The following is a 20,645-nucleotide window of genomic DNA, read 5'->3' as shown; positions in this document are numbered from 1 at the left end:
CAACCCTTATACCAAACTCGGAAGCTACAAATGGTGCAGAACATGGCAGCTCGGCTGGTCACTGGCGCTCCCAGGGCCAGCCACATAACACCTGTGCTTAAAGATCTCCATTGGCTGCCCATCCGCTTCCGAGCTCAATATAAGGCGTTGGTTATTACCTATAAAGCCCTAAATGGCTTGGGCCCAGGATTTCTGAAGGACCGCCTCTCTCCGTACATTCCGCCTCGCACCCTCAGAACATCTGGGCAGCAACTCCTGAAGGTACCTGGGGCCAGGTTAGCTTCTACTGCAAGAAGGACCTTTTCCACGGCTGCCCCAGCCCTTTGGAATACGCTGCCCATGGAACTCCGCTCATCTACCACCCTGGCCCAATTTAGGAAGGGTCTCAAAACCTTCCTATTCAATCAGGCATTCCCCGATTAAATATCCTGTGGGCCTCCCTCCTCTCTCGTGGCCGTGAGGTTGGGCTAAGGGGCTTTTTATTGTTTTTAAGATTTGTTGTATGTGTCTGTTTTTAACCTTGTATGTTATTTGCACACTGGTGCACCCTGTAAGCCGCCCTGATCGCTTGGAAGGGCGGGATACAAATAAAAATTTTATTTATTTATTATTATTATTTATTTAGATTGCACAACTATTCACCATGCTGGCTGGGGATGAAGAGAGTTGTAGCCCATTACATCTGGAGGGCACCAGGTTGGGGAACACTGTATTACAGAAAATAGTGAGAGAGATTAACAGTCAAGGAGTTGGCCCATTTTTGAAAGAAAAATGTGTGGATAGATAGTTTGAAGATATACATGGGAACTGGCAAGGTTCTATGCCAAATATTAAGTAAACATGTCTGCCATCTGATGAAAGGGTTAAGAAAGCATAACAAAAAAAAATTACAATGCACATATGTGTTTATTCTGTTTCTTTCAATACATCATTAACATTATCCACCCTATCTTCATTTAAAATATTTTTACTGTCTTGTATGATTTAAACTGGAGGGTTTTAAACATCATTTTAAAAAAATAAAAATGGCAGGTAATTATTAAGTTGAAAAATATTTTTAAACATTCTCTTTAGACTCACATTTTATACATTTCAGGGTTTTTTGTAAAATATATGCCTCTGGCTTAGAAGTGTCAACTAAAGAACTGAAGGAAAAGACTGGGACCTTTATTCCAGCTGAACAATGGCACAATGTTATAAATTTTCCGGATTGCAAATGACGTAGAAGCACTGGCAAGTTTTTCCAGAAAAACAAGAACTGGAGTTATACATGGAGGAAAAACAAGAACTGGAGTTATACATGGAGGTAAGACTGTGTAATACACTCAGGCCATCCATAGGTAAGGAACAAGAACAATGAAAAAGAAAAGAAAAGGGGAAAAGACATTTTAAGCACCTGTAACTACATACCACCAAAACCTAGGACATTGCTATGGAAGATGGTCTAACATTTTCTCATTCCATTCCATAGTGTATAGTGCAAAGCTCATCTGCAATCAGGAGATAAGCAGGTATACCTCCCTGCTTAAAAAGCAGTTTGTTATTTCATTGTTCAGAAATTTTCAACTGCAAATGGAAAAAAATGAGTCATCCTCCTTAAGAACCTTGCAATCTTTTACAGAAATCACTACTTGGAAGGTTGTGTATAACGGCTAATTTGATACTTAAATAGGCCTGACAAAAGCAACAAAACAACCACATCACCATAACTTATACAAGTAATAGGGTGTCCATTTAAACTGGAGCCATTCTTGTTCCAGTAAATTCAACTAAGAAACCATAAAAAAAATAAAGGGCTACAAAAGAGGTTTCCTGTGGCCCTTATTATGGCCCATATATTGGACAATGCCCTTTCCTGACTGAGAATAAACAATATCAAACTGAACATTAAAAACCAAAGTTCAATTTTGTATTTATCAACCAAGCTTTATATTTATCAATTAGTACAATGTCTTTATTTTTTTTATTATTTTTTGCCAATACTTTTATTGAGTTTACACATAAAGACATAAACCAGAGAGATAAACTGAGACAACAACATCAAAATCATGAGTACAACTTTTAAAAAAAAAAGTCCGAGGACAATTTTAGTGCTACCCTTCAGGCAATATCCCTGCAAATAGTACACTCAAGAAACAGGGAACTCAGTTCGGTGTTGATAGCTAAGAAGGAATCTGAATGCCCACCTTCCTTAATACTTCAGCCTGACAACTTCTCCTCACTCTACACACTTAAAAAAGATAGTATGTAGCCTTTATTTACCTGTTCAAGAATGCATTTCCAAAACGGCCAAGTTTACGAAATGGCTTCTTGGGATCCACGACAAGAGCGTTCCCTGGAGTACTCCCTTCAGTGTCTCCATACATGACAGCAATGAAAGAATCTGTTGTTGGTTCTGGACCAATCCTCATTCCTGGAAAGTCCTGTTCCAATAGATACCTAATTATGAAATAAGAATACAAAGTTGAAACAAACCAAATGGAGAAGCAAAACAGTTACAGGCAACTTTTCTTAAGAGAAGCTGAGGGACAGCTAGCCATACCCTCTGACTATGGATCCATAACTGCAGCTCCATCACAAAGTCACCTACTGTGCACCTGCTTCTGTTTGTTTAGCAGGAACTGCAATAACCATGTTATAAAAACAATTTTTAATATTTGGAGGTACACAGAAGTGATAAACTCTGCAATTGATCTGCAAAGTCAAGAGACATTTGGACAAGTGGCTAAGAAAATATAAGCGCAATAATTACCAAAAACACTGACTTTATTAGAACCAAAATGAAGTCCTATCATTAACCAATTCAATACTCATGCTAATTATTAAAAAACATAAGCTAATGTTAAACAATTTAAAAACTATTTTAACTACAAATGCTTTATTCAAAAATGCCATGTGTGTAAATAAACATGTACTATTCATTGCACACTTCTCTGGCTTTTATCCTGGAGCATCAGGGTCAGCTAAGAATTCCAAGTTTTAAAAATAAAAAATGTATATAACTTAGGAAAGCATTTTTTAAAAGCAGTTGAGCCAAACAGGATACAGGTCAGTCCCTCTCCCTCCTCAGCTTGAACAAACTTGTCACCTTCACCTGCGTCATCAAATTAATCACCAACATCTTATTCCCCTTGTTCATCTCAATGCTGAACCACATGTTGTTGTTTTCCAGTCTTAAATTGGGAAACAGAATGAAAAGCTTTTCAGAAGCAAATGTTTTTGCTAGGCTACTAGCTTTTGCTTCCAAGGACTGCAGAACTAGTGGACAAGCAACACTTACCCTTCCCTTCTAAACAAAGGACACCATAATGAAATTTTTGAAAGGCAAGTTACTACTTGCACATTGGCATTCTTGGAATCGAGGAATAACAGGTGGTCCAGTTGAGGATGCTTGACCAGTTAGTTGCCAGAATGACAATCCTAAAGAATATTATTAAAGGAAGATCTGAAAAAAAGTGGCTTGAAATACCAGGTTCCTGGTGGCTTGAGGGTGTGGCACAACACCCGGGCCGGTTTCATGGCACTCTGGTGGCACGGCGTTTACACGCTGCATGCCATAGCAGTGCCGTAAAGCTGTGGCAAGGAGGGGAAAGCCAGCTTTTTGCCAGCTCAAAAAGGAGCAACATTTTGCCACTTCTTTTGGGGCAGGCAAAAAGCTGGATTGGGGCTGCAATGTGCAGTTGCCGTGGGCCCAATCTGGCTCTCTCAGGGGCAGCTTAAAGCGTCTATTTTGCCCAAACTTAGCTTGCTAATCTTGTCTTCAACTGAATTATCTACTTATTTTAGTGCCACCAACAAAATTTCCACTGTCTGACACCTGCAATAAAAAAAAACTGGAGTAATTCCTAACTAGTTGCCATGCCAAACATCATTTCAGGTCATCTCTCAAATCAACCTGTACAGACCATAAGACTACAATTTCCTCTCTACAGATATACCCAAACAATTACAGTCCATAACATACAATTTATATTTTTTACTTTAACATTTCCTAGATATTCTCTGTCCAAAGTTGCATTACTATACTTTTAACTTAATTGCCTTATAATGTACTATATTTGTGGGATGTGTAAATAATAAAAACTTTAGACTCTAAATAAACAATTACATTTAATGCACAGAGGTTAAGTGGCAGACATACTAAGATACAATTCATAAAAATCACCAATCTGAAATATATTTTCCTTAACATGGAAAAACTTTCCTGGCTTGAACTAAGGGGCTTTGAAGATGAAGTAAGACTACTCCAAGCAATTGTTCTGTTCATCTGATAGAGAACAAACAGGGAAGATGTCTTTCCTCTTTCATGAGCACTCCACCCAATTACCAGGATGAAAACTATTTTTCTGTACAATCATAACAGGACAGAGGATGTCTGCTGAGGAGTGGGAATCCTCTCTGAAACAAAACTCATGACATCTGGAACTGCTAAGAAGGAAACCCCATCCTTATAAAGCCAGGAGGTTAAAAATGATAAGCAATCTCAGCAGAACATTGCAAATGTGGACAGTTGTGGTGCATGCATTTGACACCCACTATGCTGCCTCAAAATTAAGAAGATTGGTTCATAATAACAAATTTCTCCATATCACAAGTAAACAGCTGCACTGGACAGTATGTGCAAGAATCTGACAAGCACTTACATAACTATGGCTACTGTCAAAATTACATTCAAGCATCAAAATAAGGCTACTGGCTCACTCAATGCATTGTCTGGTTCACACAGTAACATTTCTCCTCCCAATCATGTGCCTGTCAAGTGTACATGTTCAAATCTGCCCAGAGACTAGTACACATCATCGTGTTACCTTCACATATTTTCTTAATTTGGGAAAGGATGGGATGGGTTTTCTACCTATTAACAGATGGTGCTACATCCAGTAGTCACAGTGGACATTTGCAAAGAGATGGTAGTTGCCACAATGGGGAAAAATCTACTGTTTCATAGAATCATAGAGTTGGAAGAGACCACAAGGGCCATCCAGTCCAACCCCCTGCCATGCAGGAACCCCGCAACCAAAGCATCCCCAACAGATGGCCATCCAGCCTCTGTTTAAATGAGCAGGTTGGGCAAACTTCAAAACTCCCAATGTTACATAAGACTTATGGAAGTGCCTCTATATTCATCTCACTCTGCCACCCTTTCTCCCCCCAACCCCAACTGTTTGTGTTTCTCTCTGCAGATCTGTTTTTATAGCAGCTTTGTGGATTTATATTCAAAGTGTGCAAAGATTCTGGGTTCTAAAAGATCTAAGCAACCACTGAGTGCCCAAAAGTCTTTCCTGAATGAGATAGTTGCATGGGTGGTTGTTTTTCAACTCAGGATGAAACCAATTATCCAGACATATTATCTGGGTTCTGACCCAGTTTTAAAACTAAAACAGCCCTCACTGCCCTGTTGCACAATCTAGACTAAAACAAAGATGGAATACAACCCTTTTAACTATCCTGGGTCTCTGACCACCTGTTGATACCCATTGTATTCTTCTGAGACATGTGTTCAGGCTGTGACTTAGGCCACCCAACATCGGGGCACCTGCCACCTAGCTGATCTCTTCCATAAGATGATGGTCCATCAGATTAATACTGTATGCATATAATTCAAGAGAGACTAGGTCCATCACATTGATGCTGTGTGAATACAATGCAAGAGACTGTGGCTCTCCAGAAGCTGCAACTCCCATCAGGTCTCACAACAGGCTATGCAACATCTGGAGGGTCACAGATTACCCGCCATTGTTCTGAATTCATGTCCTGTTCCATACTATTTAACATGAAGCATCTGGAAGAGATTGTCTGGGATGTGGAGCAAGATATCATTAGCAAGGTAGTAAGATTCAACTTCCTTCCTCAAACACAGGTGACTCTCAACATTTCTGAACAGGTACCTATAAATGATAATTGGCTAAATGAGGGTAATAAACAAAAGCTTCATCCAGGTAAAACAGATTGAAAGGCTGATGATGGCACAGACCCGGAAGTAAAGGTTCCCACACTTCTTGTCAGTAGTGTTCTACCTCAAAAGAGGAGCAAGCAATTGCCCAGAGTTAGAAACTCATCAGAAGCTGCCCTGCCACTGAGTTTGCTCTCACCACTATAGTTATAATTAAATTTCAGTATAAATTGCAGCAGGTCTCCACAATATAAATGTATCACAAGAAAACAGAAACGAAGCAAAAAGAGAAAGAAGGAGAAATGAGATTTTGGTAGCTGTGTTGTTTTTCCAGTGCTTTTACAGAGCAGGGAGTGGGAGCAAATTCTGTTGACAGACCACCACCATTTTGGCAGTATCACAGCAGCACTGACAGGGTGAAATAGAAGAACTACAAAAACAGCATGAGGGAGGTGCACACAGTTCATGGCCAATATGTTGCCTAGTCCTCTCCTCACAGCTAAGATCTGCAGGTTATGAGTAGGAGTATGTGAATGAAATAGTTATGCATAACATAAACCAGCTTTGGCTGGTTTGTCAGCTATGACCCTTTCTGGAACAGCATGTCTTCATCACAACTATTGATGAGCAGATAATATCCAGATTAATTAGATTTAGTAATTTTATAATTTATGCAGTTCTGAAACTAAAGATTTTTCTGAAATGTGAACTGGTATAAAACAGAGCTGTATAGATGCTTTCTGGATACAAGGAAATGTATCTCACCAGTACAGCTTCACTGGATGGCAGTTCATTTATGATATTTAAAGGGTTGCCTAGTCTCATGTAAATCTGCCCAGTTATTAAGCTATTTTTAGAGGCTGACCCAATAAAGAGAGGTGGGTGGCAACCAGATAGTGGTGTTTTTTGGGGGTGGATGAGGGGTTTAAGTGTTACCACTCAGCTAAGGAATGTTTTATCTTTTTCAGTTTACCAGGTGCCAAACATAATGATTCTAACATGGCAGGTTGGCTCCTAAGAAGTTTGTGACTGCTGAAAAAAATGCTGGTTTTCTTTTGAAGAGATACAGGTTGTGGAACACCACATTAACCCCTCAATCTTCAAAGACATTTTTTTAAAGTAACAGAAGCTATACACTGAATGCATCTTTCTCCATCCTCAAACTTCTGCCTTTGACTGATGATTATTTGAAATCTGAAAGAAAATGACTTGTAAAGGGACAGTAGTCAAGTAATTTAATTCCCACAACAGCATTTCTGAAGGAGAAGGGAGTCAAGAAGTAATAACTATAACTTCTATTCTATTTAATTTTTTTGGTAATTATATATTCCAGCATGATACTAGACAGCAATCCTGACTTTGCCAAGCCTCCATTGGGCAGAGGTATATCATTGGAACTTCTACCATTTCCACAGCCTGACAGATTCTTGCAGTTGAGTGGAAGAATTATTATTATTATAGTATTATTTTTTACTTTATTTATATGCCACCTTTCTCCCAGGATGGGACCCAAGGTAAGCTCTTCCACCTCCAGCTTCATGGGGCTTTACTGCATAAGGAAACTATGGTCTGGTACAGACCGCCCAAAAAGGGCAGTCTGCCGGCGCCTAGTTTTCCACCGGGGGGGGGGGAACGTAGAGGACAAACCGTGCGGTGTCCCACTGGCAGAGAAAGAACCTGCAAAAAGTGCGTTCTTTTTGCGGTTCGATACTGACGCTGCAGTGCGCCAATGGCGCACTCACAACATCAGTATCGCGTTGTGATGTGCGGATACTAAGTGTCCGTCATGTCAAAATGGCAGCGCCGATCTGTACAGGGCGCCACCATTTTGACGTATGGAATATGTGCTAGGGTTGTGGGGTGGCTGTAAGCAACGCCCTGAGGCAATTCTAGCACGTCATCAAGACATGCGTCGAGGCCTGTCTCTACCGAGCCTATAAAACAAAATTTTGTGAATCCAAGTAATATACCATGTGCCCATGTCATACGTGGACACACCATACGCAGCTTTCAGCATACGCTGAAAGCCGCCAGGGAGCCCGTGGGAGCCCATGGGGTGCAAGGGGCAGCTGGTCCTATTAAGAGTTATGGGGCACGTGCCTGTGGTGCGTGTGCACCGCCGCGCACCATGCCATGCACAAGCCCCATTATTTTCAATGGGGCTCGAGCATACATGGGTTTTTTTTAGGGGGGGGGGGAGGCGGAATGGATCCCCCATGTAAAAAAAGGGGCACACTGTAATTTTTGTAAGCCACTGAGTCCCAATATTGGGGTAAAGGAGGGTTATAAATGAAATAATAATAATAATAATAATAATAACAACAACAGCAATAATTCATAGTTTTTTTGTTTCCTTTATCTCTGGTTCTACTGTCCCCCAAGATTGCCAAGCTTTCTTTTTCTGGGAAAACAACTGTGGTTTCTGTTGTGACTGGTGGTGAGGGAGCAATTCCAAATGAACAAAACATCAGAATCAAATTGCCATAGATAGATCAAAATTTGAAGAAGCAACACTGTTTGGAACATGTCATATTATCCTGTGATACTTCACTGATTTCTAGATTCTTGGATAGAATCCAAATCATTGATGGTCCAAAACTCCAATCAGTAACGCCTAGCAGACTATGGCCCCATACAGACAGGCCAAAATAAAGCTGCTTCAGGTCACTTTGGATGTACCGTATATATTCAACGATAAGTCGACCTCATGTATAAGTCAAGGACAAGTTTTGGGGGCAAAATTATGGATTTTGCTATGACCCATGGATAAGATGAGGGTAGAATTTAGGGGCATATAGCAAACAATCTAAAGGATGAAGCAAAGCAAAACAATGTCAAAGAACTTATAAAATTCCAGTAGACATAACTCTTTAGACTTACTCTTAAGGCTGGGTGGATGAGAGCGTAGAGGGAGTCAGTACTTCACATATTATACTCTTGCTTTTCATCAGGAGATGGTTCCTTCTTTTAAATAAGAGTTAAGACACATTTCTTACATTGACCCATGGATAAGTCGAGTCAGTTTTTTGGGGTCAATTTTTTGACCTAAATTTCTAGACTTATACATGAGTATATACAGTATGCTGTTTAAATGATGCATGTGTCCGAAGAGAACGGAAGCCGTGCCAAAGCCTAAGACTGCGAGTGTATGAGTTGCCCAAGATTCCCTGGGACATTCCATAGCCAAGATTCAAACCCTTGTCTCCCAGAATCCTAATTTAACATTCTAGCTACTACACCAGGAGTGGGCAAAGTGTAGGCTGTGGGATGCATGTGGCACTTGCAATTCCTAGGCGACGAGGATGAGACCTCCCAGAAGACTCTCCAGCCTCACCAATGTTCGGGCAACATTTTGCCACCAAACAGGCCAAAACTGCCTTAAAATGTAGCATTTTTCTTACCTAAGCCCGCAAAGCCCACAAACCTCCTCAAAACACACACACACACACACACACACACACACACACACACAGGAAAAAGAAAAAAAGAAAGAGAGAGGAAAGAGAGAGAAAATTGGCTGAAAATCAGGCAGAATGGTGGCCAGAAGTGACATCACATCCCTTCAGATGCAATGAAATTTACTGGTGAAGTCTGCTGGATAGGCACTGGGAGGAAAAATGGACCCCTGCCCTCCTGAAGTTGCCAACCCCTGCACTATTGCATGCTTTCCCTGCTTTCTTTAAACAAAATTATAAATTCTGTAGGGTTTTAAATTCTTTCTAACTTTATTATAAAATAATTAGTTATGAAACTTTGAATCTAAATAAATTTGGATATCCAAATATCTAGATAAATAATGGCATAGCAATTTAGCACAATTATACTTGAGGAACCAACTTTTAAGTCTGAAATGCAACGCTACTACAACTGTGATGCCGCTCAAATGTTCAGAAATGTTGGTTTAGCCAGCTTTTATATGCATACAATTTTGTGAAAAGCTCTGTATTACTTAATTTTACCCATACACACTCCTCTGCTACATAGGGCATTCCCCACTGTGTCCTTCATAGTAGAAACAAGCCTGGCTCAGTCAACATCAGTCTCAAGGTCACTGTAACTACTCATATCCCTGCACTTTCTGGTAACAACTCTTTGCCTAGGAGACAGAACTGTCCTGAAATGTTTACAAACAAAAAACAAATACCGGTAATCTTTTTACACCATAAAAATAAATGCATTTATTGAGGCATGACTAATGTTCATTTTATTTCTTAGTCGTATTTTTCTTTGTCTTTACAGTGGCACAAAACCCTTTGTTATTGCTGTTGTAACAGCTCTAACAATCTCTCATAGAGTTATAGAGATGGAAGGGGCTTAATGGGCCATGGAGTTCAACTACTTGCTGAACACAGGATCTCCAGTTAAAGAATCCCCAGGCAGGTCCAGGCTCTTTTTGAAGATATCCAAGAAAAAGACTTGATCACCTCTCTAGGCAATTGGTCTCATTGCTGAACCACTCTTACTGTCAAGAAGTTCCTTCTAATGTTCAAATGAAATCTACTCTCTTGCAATTCAAACCATTAGACCTAGTTCTACCCTTTGGAACAGCAGAGAACAGGCCTGTCCCCTCTTCCCTATGACAGCTCTTGAGGTATTTAAGAATACAATCATGTCACCTCTCAATCTCCTCTTCAACAATCTGAATACACCTAGCTCCTTCAATCTTTCCTCATTTGTTTTGTCAATAGGTGTACTAGTGTTATCTTGAAAGTGTATATATTTGTTGGGATATTTATCTATAGGGTGTATATTGACCTGGGAAGGCAAGTATATTAAATTCAAGATAACTGGACAGTGGGTTGCAATGTCAGTGTGGTAAAATGCTATAAGAGGTACATTTAATGATTTGAGGTATTTATGAGACACTGGATTGTGAACATGTTCAATTAACATTTATCAGACAAAAAGACAGCCCTGAACAGGAGTAGCATGCATTTTTAATGTATGTACATAGATAACAGAGACTGTGGGGTGTAGGCAACATGTGATAGTTCCTAGCATCTCTCAACATCTGGAAGTGCAGAGTTGTTCATTCTAGCTGTAAACCTTCAAGGATTGTGAAAGATTTGTTACACAAGCTGTGAGGGCTATTTTGGTTCAAGTATTTTTACATTTCATCAGAGAGATGATACAAAAATGATCAGTTCCACTCTGTACAAGCGGAATCAAGCTGACAACAAATAAAAGAAGTATTGAAATTTATAATAAACACCAGGCGATAAGGGAAACTGCTCAAGTGGATTGAATGTGTGTCTGGCACTGTAATGAGAGGTTGTTCTTGTTGCATGCCTTCAAGTTATGTCTGAGTTATAGTGACCCTAAGGTGAACCTATTGTGGGGTTTTATTGGAATCACTTGTTTAAAGGGGGTTATCTTTGCCCTTCTCTGAGGTTGAGGATCCAAACCTTGGTCTCCCAGTATCCTAATGCAACATTCAAGCCACTACACCATGCAGGCTCCAATGGGATGTAATGGATCTCAAATGTTGAAGGCTTTCATGGCTGGCATCCATAGTTTTTTGTGCGTTTTTAGGGTTTTGACAGTTTCAATGGGGCTCGAGCATACATGGTTTTTTTAACATGGGGGGAGGGGTCCGGGACGGATCCCCACGTAAAGAAAGGGCGGACTGTATCTCCTGAATGGATATGCTGTTGTCTGTGGATGCAACTGAAGCAACAATTCTGTAAATGGTGTGTACAGCCACCTGTTTGGCCAAGAGTTATTCACAAAGTGACAGATGTCAGAACATTACACACAGTTCTAACTCAGGAGCACAATGTTATCTTTTCCTGTACATCTTCCTGAATATCACGAGTTTATGTGGAGGAAAGATACTTATGCCAGTGAGAGAGCAAGAGAAGTGAGAGAGGGAGCTGGCAGAAGAAAATACACTTCCCTCAGAAAGATACTGACAAGACAATATGGAAATGGGAGGGGCGGGGGATGCCTATGCTAGGGTAAAAGCTGAGAAAACAATACAAGCTTCTAAACACAGAAATAGAAATACTTCTTTCAGCTACTTTATGGTCCCGACAAGGAGCATTCTGGGCAAGTCAAAAAGCTGCCTTTCAGAGGAGAACCCTCCCAGTTTTGCTACTCAGCAACTCCCCTTCCAGGCAAAAATCAGACAGTCACTTCACAATGTACTTCTCTTCAAGGAGAGGGATCTATTACAATATAAAGGAGTGGCATATCATTAGTGAGCATACCCCCACACACGTCCATATATGTACATTATATTTTTGCAGATTCATGGTTGTGTACATATCCATCATACATACACACTGATCTGACTCCATTCTGGTGCATAAACAAAATGGCTGATTACAGTGAAGAAGGAACAGAGACACATTTGTATATCCTTATTGTTAATCAAAAAGCTCTTGCGCTTCAACTCTGACTCCATTACAAGATAACTCTCTGAAATTAACCAAGCCTCTATATCCTGTGAGCAAACGTTTGTTCTCACAGTAATAATTTCTGTGTAATGAAGCATAAAGGCTGGCCTCAGAATTGCACACATCAACCAGCATGCATCAGACATCAGTCTTGAGTTAGGCTTAGGTGAATATGATGATAGACACCATTCATTGCATGGTTGACTTTTTACCAGCTTATTTAGGAAGGGCAACTGTAAAAGCAATTCAGTGAAGCACACTTGTTTTTGTATGTATGTACATACAGTGGGTTTGTGTGCATTCAAGTCTCCTGTCAATTTATAGAGACACCATGAATTTCATAGGGTTTTCTTAGGCAAGGAATACGCAGAGCTGGTTTGCTGTTTGTTGTGTGCCTGAAGGCTTTTTTGGCAAGCTATGCTCAGAGGGAGCTTGCCTTTGCCTCTCTCTGAGGCTGAGAGAGTGTGACTTGTCCAAGATCACCCAGTGGGTTTCCATGGGTGAACAGGAATTTGAATCCTGGCCTCCAGAGTCATAGTCTAACGGTCAAACCATTACACTACACTGGCTCTCCAAAGGTGATCTTGGCAATTCGTATATAAAACATTAATTTCTACATTAGGGGTGTGTATGCCCAACTCCATGGGCAACCCTCATGTCTTATCACATACTGGCTGCTCCAGGGAAGTCAACATGTCTGAATTAGTGTTTGAATCAGTTTTGAAAACATTCTTAATTCTTCAAGGCTTTAGCATATGATGGGCTATTAGTTAAGTAAATAAACTTGGTATGCGTTACTTATCATGAAACCACACAGTAGTTTTCCAGGAGATAATTAGGTTTAGTAGAGCTCAGAAGAGATGAATCACAAGCAGGTGGTGACGCTTTGGGTAAAGAGGGCACAACAAGGGCACATTTCAAAGGCAGGGGAAAATTAATTTATAAATAAAAAGACCTGGTTTCCAGTGACATTCTAAAGTTGCTTTTAGGGATCTTTGCCTAATAAAATCTCATAGGGTATTTTTCACAATCTATGCCATTCTCTTACCTCTTTCAAAACAGGCATGAGGACAAACAACCTTATCTAGTTACTTATGGGCCCAAGAACTCTAAAAAACTGGGTAGGAGTGGGGGTGGAGGAATTTAATCACCTGGGGGAAATGTGGAGAGGGCTATTACCTCCACCACCCATCAGGATCCTATATTCCTAAGTATATATATATATAAGTATATTCCTGACAAGGAACAGTTTAATAACTGAAGGCCAGCTGGGGTGGCACTGATACACCTGCTAAATGTATTGCTAAAGCAGTGTAACGGTTTGAGCATTGGGCTCTGGCTTTGGAGACCAGGGTTTGAATCCCCACTTGAGAATAAAAACCTACTGGGTGCCCTTGGGCAAGTCACACTCTCTCAGCCTCAGAGGATGGCAATGTAAAACCCTAGTGCTCTTTATATAAATTTGTACTATTCTATTCTGTATTTCCTAAACTTTGGTGCTCCAGATGTTTTGGACTTCAGCTTCCAGAATTCCTAACTGTTGGCCAAACTGGCTAAGGCTTCTGGGAATAGAAATCCAAAACACCCGGAGGACCAAAGTTTCGAGGGACACACCCGCCCATAGTTGAATCTCTACTGGAGGAATACTTGCCCAAAAACAGGAAACTGTACTTGCCCATAGGAAATCAACTTGGGACCGATACTTATCCCATAAGCGGAAAAATCATTGGCGGAATACTTGCCCACACGGAATCACGGGAACTAACTGCCACTTAGCGAATTCACTAGGAAGAATACTATGCCCCATAGGGAATTCATTCGGCGAATACTCTGCCCACAGGGAATCACAGCGGGAATACTTCGCCCAAGAATCACTAGCGGAATGCACGGAGCAGCGATACTTGCCATAAGGGAATCACGGGCCAATACATCCCATAGCCGGAATCACTTGCGAGGAATACTTGCCCATCAAAGGAATCCACTGAGGAATACTTCGCACCCAATAGGAATCACTGCGGAGATACTTGCCCCCATACGGGAATCATCTGGGAATACTTGCCCACAGGGAATCACGGGCGAATACTTGCCCATAGGACTCACTAAGGAATACTTGCCCATCCAGGAATCACTGAGGAATACTTGCCCAAAGCGGAATCACTGGAGCATACTTCTGCCCCATAGGGAACAATCTGGGGAAATACTGCCCCCACACGGGAGAATCACTGGGAATACATTTGCCCATAGGAATCACTGCGGGAATACTTGCCCACAGGAAACTTACTTGCCCATAGGGAATCACTGCGAAGGATCACTTCGCCCACAGGGAATCACCGCGGGACTACTTGCCCATAGGGAATCACTGGGGAAACTTGCCCAAGGGAATCACTGGGGAATACTTGCCCAAGGGAATCACCTGGGAATACCCTTGCCCATAGGGAATCACTGGGGATACTTGACCCATAGGGACTCACTGCATGGGAATACTTGCCCATAGGGAATCACTGGGAATAACTGCCCCCTAGGACTCACTGGTAGGAATACTTGCCATACGGGAATCACTGGGAATACTTGCCCATAAGGAATCACTGGGGAATAACTTGCCCATAGGCGCATCACTGGGGAATGGCGAAACTACTTGCCCCATAGGGAATCACTGGGAGGAATACTTGCCCATAGGGAATCACTGGGGATACTTGCCATAGGAATCACTGACACTACATACGGGAATCACTGCGGATACTTGCTTCACAGATGAAACCGATACTTGCCCATAGGGAATCACTGGGGAATACTTGCCCATAGGGAATCACTGGGGAATACTTGCCCCACAGGGAATCATGGGGACTACTTGCCCATAGGGAATCATCTGGCGAATACTTGCCCCATAGAACAGGGAATCCAGCTGGCAATACTTGCCACTAAGGAATCACAACCCGCAATACTTCGCCCATACCGAATCACTGGGACGATACTAATGCCTCATAGCGGAATCATCTGGGACATACTTGCCCACAGAGAATCACTCATGGGACATACTTCCCATAGCGGAATCCACTGAGGAATACTCTGCCATAATCACAATACTTGCCAAAGGAATCACTGGCGAGAATCACTTGCCCATAGCGCAATCAATTGCCGGAATACTTGCCTCCACCAAGAGATCCTGAACATCTTGGGCCGACATACTAATCCACTAATACTTGACCCACAGGAAACTTACTTGCCCATCATGGGAATCACTGAGAATACTTCGCCACAAGGAATCACTGGGAATACTGCCCATCAGGGAATCATTGGCCGGAATACTTGCCCACACGGAAATCACTGGGGAAACATACTTCTATGCCCATAGGGAATCACCCTGGGTAATACTTGCCCACATGCGGAAATCACTGAATCTTGCCCCATAAGGGAATCACTGGATATACCTTGCCCCACAGGCGAATCACTGGGAATATACTTGCCCATCAGCGGAATCACTGGAGAATACTTGCCCACTAGGGAATCACTGGGAATTACTATGCCCCATCAGGAATCAACATCGGGAATACTTGCCCCAAAGGGAATCACTCCGGGAATACTAGCCCATCGCGGGATATCATGGACGGCGATACTGCCCATAGGACTCACTCGCGGGCATTACTTGCCCCATAGGGAATCACTGAGGGAAGGAATACTTGCCCATAGCTGAATCACTGGGCGAATTACTTGCCCTAGGGAAATCACTGGGGCAATACATTGCCCATAGGGAATCACTGGGGACTACTTGCCCACGGGAATCACTGGCGGAATACTTGCCCATAGGGAATACTGCGAATACTTCCCCATAGGGAATCCCTGGGGACTACTTTGCTCACGAAGGAATACCGTACTTCGCCCATAGGGAATCTGGGAATACTTGCCATAGGGAATCCACTGAGGAATTACTATGCCCACAGGGAAACACTTCCCACTACTTGCCCAAATTTTTTTTTTTTAGCGGAAATCACTATAAGGAGAGAAACGCCCAAGGAATACCTTGCCCAACTACCACGGCCGAATCACTGGGGACATACTTGCCCCACAGGGCACACCTGAATACTTCGCACCCATAGGAGAATCCACTGGAGAATTACTTGCCCATAGCGCGAATCATCCTGGTGAATACTTCCCATAGGAATCACTGGGACAATACTTGCCCACTAGGGAATCATTTAATCTTGCCCATCGACTCACTGGAATAACTTGCCCCAATAGCGGAACCACTGCGAGAATACTTGCCCATAGGAATCATCTGGGAATACTTGCCCCATAGGGAATCACTTAATACTTCCCATATGAATCATGGGAATACTTGCCCATCAAGGGAACTCACTGGAATAACTCCCATAGGGAATCACCTGCAAACGCCACAGAGAAAAACCTACTTGCCCCATAGGGAATCCATCATGCGTGAATACTGCCCATAGGCGCATCCACTGGGGCAATACTTGCCATAGGCACTCATCTGGGAATAACTTGCCCATCAGGGAATCACTGGGCGAATACTTGCCCATAGCGGAATCATTCTGGGAACTACTTGCCCATCAGGAATCACTACTGGGAATACTTGCCCATAGGCCGAATCACTGGCGGAAATACTTGCCAATCAGCGGAAATCACTTAATACTTGCCCATAGGGAATCACTGGGGAATACTTGCCCATAGGGAATCACTGGGGAATACTTGCTCACAGAGAAACCATACTTGTCCATAGGGAGATACTTGCCCAATGATTCTCCAACGTGTATCTCAATGGCTCTATGGGCAAGTATGGTTTCATTATGGGCAAGTATTTATTTGTGTCTCTCTATAGGCAAGTATTCCCCAATGATCCTTTAGGGCAAGCATTTCCCAATGATTCCCTATGGGCAAGTCTTCTCTTGGGACTCCCTAAGGGGCAAGTATTCCCCAACGACTCCCCACGTTGGCTCCTGCTGGGGGAGGAGGAGGCTGCTGCCGCCTCCCTGGGCCTGACCTGATGAAGGTGGTCTTCCCGGTGCTGTACTGCCCGACGAGGAGGACCATGGGCTTGTTGTCGAAGTCGGCGTCCTCGAGGGCGGGCGAGTGGAACTCATGGAAGCGGTAGTGCTCCTCCAGAGGCAGCAGCTTCTTGGCGTAGAGCTCCTTGAGGCCCCCGGTGACCGTCTCCACCACGTCCTCGCCCTCCCCGGCCCTGGCCCGCCGGCCCTCCTTCCCCAGCCAGCTGAACATCCCCGACGCCGAGGCAGGGCTCCAAAGTAGTCCAAGGCCCAGCCGGCCCTTCCTTCCGTGCTTCCTGCTCGGCCTCCGCCTCACTCACTGACTCTGACTGACTCCTCGCTCGGAGGAGGAGACGCCCAAGGCGCGGTGGGAGGCAGCAGGCCAAGCTGAGGGAAACTGGGCCCTTCAAGAGGGTTGTGGACTTCAGCTCCCAGAATCCCAGGCCATTGACCAACGTGGCTGAGGATTCTGGGAATTGTAGTCCAGAATGTTCTTAAAGGGCACACAGTTTGAGGACCACTGGTGACCAGATAGATAGGCCCTCCTCAGCGCCAAGGAGGACAAGGCACTTGGAAAGAGGAAGAGGAAGGGGAAGGATAAGGAGTGCCAGAAAAAAATGAGGACGTGACCAAATAAAAAGCTTTAAAAAAACAACACTCATAGTAATAAGAATTCGTGCTTCTTAGTCCTGCTCAAAATGGAGGGCATTTAAGAAAAATTGAGGGCATGACCAAATAGAAGCTAAAGACATTCATAGAAATGTAAATGTATGCTTCTTAGTCCTGGTCAAAATAGAGGACATTCAAGAAAAATGGAAGACATGCCCAAATAGAAGCTAACAGCTCTCATATAAATGTAAATTTGTGCTTTTCACTGAATAAATGTGTGTGTTTTTTTAAGTGCATGGTGTAGTGGTTTGAGTGTTGGACTAAGAGTCTGGAGACCAGGGTTCAAATGTCTGCTCAAACATGAAAACCCACTGGGTGACCTTGGAGATGTCACACTTTCTCAGCCTCAGAAGATGCAAGAGCAACCCCCTTCTTGCCAAGAAAACTCAATGATAGGGTCGCTGACTTGAAGGCACACAACAATCGTGAAAACTATTTTTCAAAATTAGTGAACAGCACAGATTGGGTCCTTCTGGCTGGACGCTGCCTGAAGAGACAGAAGAAGGATGCAATCTTCTTTGCAGGAGTGTTGACAGCTTGGGGAGATATTCTTGAAGTATGCATAATATTCTGTTAATAAGTAAAATTTGTGGGGGACAAGCATCCCAATAGCCTAAGCAAGATTGGAAGACTAAGGAAGAGTGGAAGACAAAGGCACATTACAGACTTTCCCCACCGTATCGGGGCCTCAGCTGCCAGAGCGGCAGCCTCCGAGGCCCCGATCCACCGCTTTCCAGGCCGCGGGGAGGAGGTGAAAGGGGCCGCTCAGCTCCTTTCTCCCTTGCGTCGCTGGTGCAGACGTCTAATGGCTGCACCAGCGATGCAAATTGCGGAAGGAGCTCCGTTTTGGAGCTCCTTCATGCGCCACGGAAAGGGCGCTCTATGCACCCTTGTGCGGCGCAAAGACGTCACATCCGCGCCATCCCGTTTGGAGGCGGTGCGTTCATGATGTAATGGCGGTGCCCATCTAGAATGGGCACCGCCATTTTGGACACACCAAGCGTCTATTAGGGTTGGGGGCGTCTGGAAAGGATGCCCTTTTCTAACCCTAGTACGTAGTCCTCGCGTACTAGGGTGCCCATCTGTAACGGGCCTAAGAATATGGGTTGGCAGAATTAAGTCCCTAACAATTTATAGGAAACATGGTTCTTCAGATCTTATTGGAAGTTCAGCTCCAGTTATCCTTCACCATTGGCTATGCTATAAAACAGCCTAGGGCCCTTTCTCACAACACCAGTGTTACTCCAATATTAAAAACACCCCACTAGCTGCCAGTTAGTTTCCCAGCATGTTTATCAGCTTTAAAGCCTGACATGGTTTGGGTCTAGGTTATCTACAGATCACCTCCTCCCATATAATCTGCCCCATATGTTCAGGTCCTCTGGGGGATATTTACATCAGTTGGCCAGAACAAGACTGGCAACTGTCATTCAGAGGATATTTTCATCATCTGCTCCTTGATGCTGGGAGAAATTAGAGAGCTAAATGTGCTATCAAAATTTAAAAACAGTATTAAAAGCCTATTTCTCCCAGCAGTCCTGCCCAGTCAATTTTAAACTATGAATTGAGGTATGTAGTGAGCCATTATCGCTCCCTTGCTGAGATTTCTAAATAGCCCTCTCTAGATTAGAAATCTCATGGTTTCATGACAGTTAAAGTGAAATCACAGTGTTGGAACTGTGTAGTGTGAAAGGGCCTGTGGTGTTACCAGTTTTTTATCCAGTGGTAACCTTTTGGTGATCAACCTGTTTGTATTTAGCTAGTGGATGGCAAGCATACAGCTTGATCCTGCCAGAGTATGTGCTCTGATGACAAAGCCTTCAAAAGCTTTTAGGGCTATTTCCACAGCACAGTGATTTGACAGAGAAGCACAAATGATTTTGCTGTGAAGGCATGTGGCCACAAATACTACTCACTCTGCAAAGATATAGCTATGTTTGGAAAATCAGAATGCAAAGGAATCTAGTGGCACCTTTCCCTCCGACACCCGCTTCTTCCTTGTGTATCAAAAAGTACTATTAGATCCCTTTGCACACTCACTCTATGGGGTTGTTGTAAAATTATGTGTGTGTGTGGGGGGGTGCTCCTGAAGTGTATTGTACACTTGAAAGAGCTATACAAATGGTTTTATGATCAGAACCTGCGTTTAATAATAATATAATAATACAAATAATAAAACTTTAATTTATATCCCACTTTTTGTTTCCACAATCAAAGCGGCGTACAACTTTTAAAAAATACAATATTAATTCTGCATATTAGCTCCCTGAGTGTATCTAATGGGTATTAAAATTGAAGCCTATCTCTCAATGCACTTCTTTGACAGCTAGACTACAGTCTAAGACTTCTTTGGCAGCTAGACTACAGTCAGCCCTCCATATCCACAGATTCTTTATCCATGGATTTAATTTTTTTAAAAAAATACATAAATTCTAAAACACAAACCTTGATTTTGCCATTTTATATAAGGGTTATCATTTTACTATCCATAAAAAGATTGTATGTACAGTGCTGTGTAAATTTACAGCGCTATATAAATAAAGGTTAATACTAATTTGAAGATCCATGGATTTGGTATCCATGGTGGGGGGGGGGGGGGGCTTCCTGGAACCAAACCCCAATGGATATCAAGGGTTCACTGTATTTTGCTTTGGTACAGAATATTAAATACATATCAAATATTAT

General features: G+C 42.7%; 1 protein-coding gene across 1 annotated transcript in view; it reads right to left on the bottom strand.

Moving 5' to 3' along the window:
* EHD4 (EH domain containing 4) overlaps positions 1 to 17,811 on the bottom strand; it is a 34,461-nt gene extending 16,650 nt beyond the window's left edge. Inside the window, exons 1-2 of the mRNA XM_042445878.1 lie at positions 17,288 to 17,811; positions 2,263 to 2,439 (exon numbers count right to left, since the gene is read on the bottom strand). Of these exons, the coding sequence (XP_042301812.1) occupies positions 2,263 to 2,439; positions 17,288 to 17,523 (413 nt within the window). The 5' untranslated portion in view covers positions 17,524 to 17,811. The remainder of the gene's footprint in view (positions 1 to 2,262; positions 2,440 to 17,287) is intronic.
* Between the last annotated feature and the right edge of the window lie 2,834 nt (positions 17,812 to 20,645).

Source organism: Sceloporus undulatus, chromosome 1, assembly GCF_019175285.1.
Source record: "Sceloporus undulatus isolate JIND9_A2432 ecotype Alabama chromosome 1, SceUnd_v1.1, whole genome shotgun sequence".
In the NCBI taxonomy this organism is placed as follows: domain Eukaryota; kingdom Metazoa; phylum Chordata; class Lepidosauria; order Squamata; family Phrynosomatidae; genus Sceloporus; species Sceloporus undulatus.
This window is presented reverse-complemented; position numbering and strand designations above follow the sequence as displayed.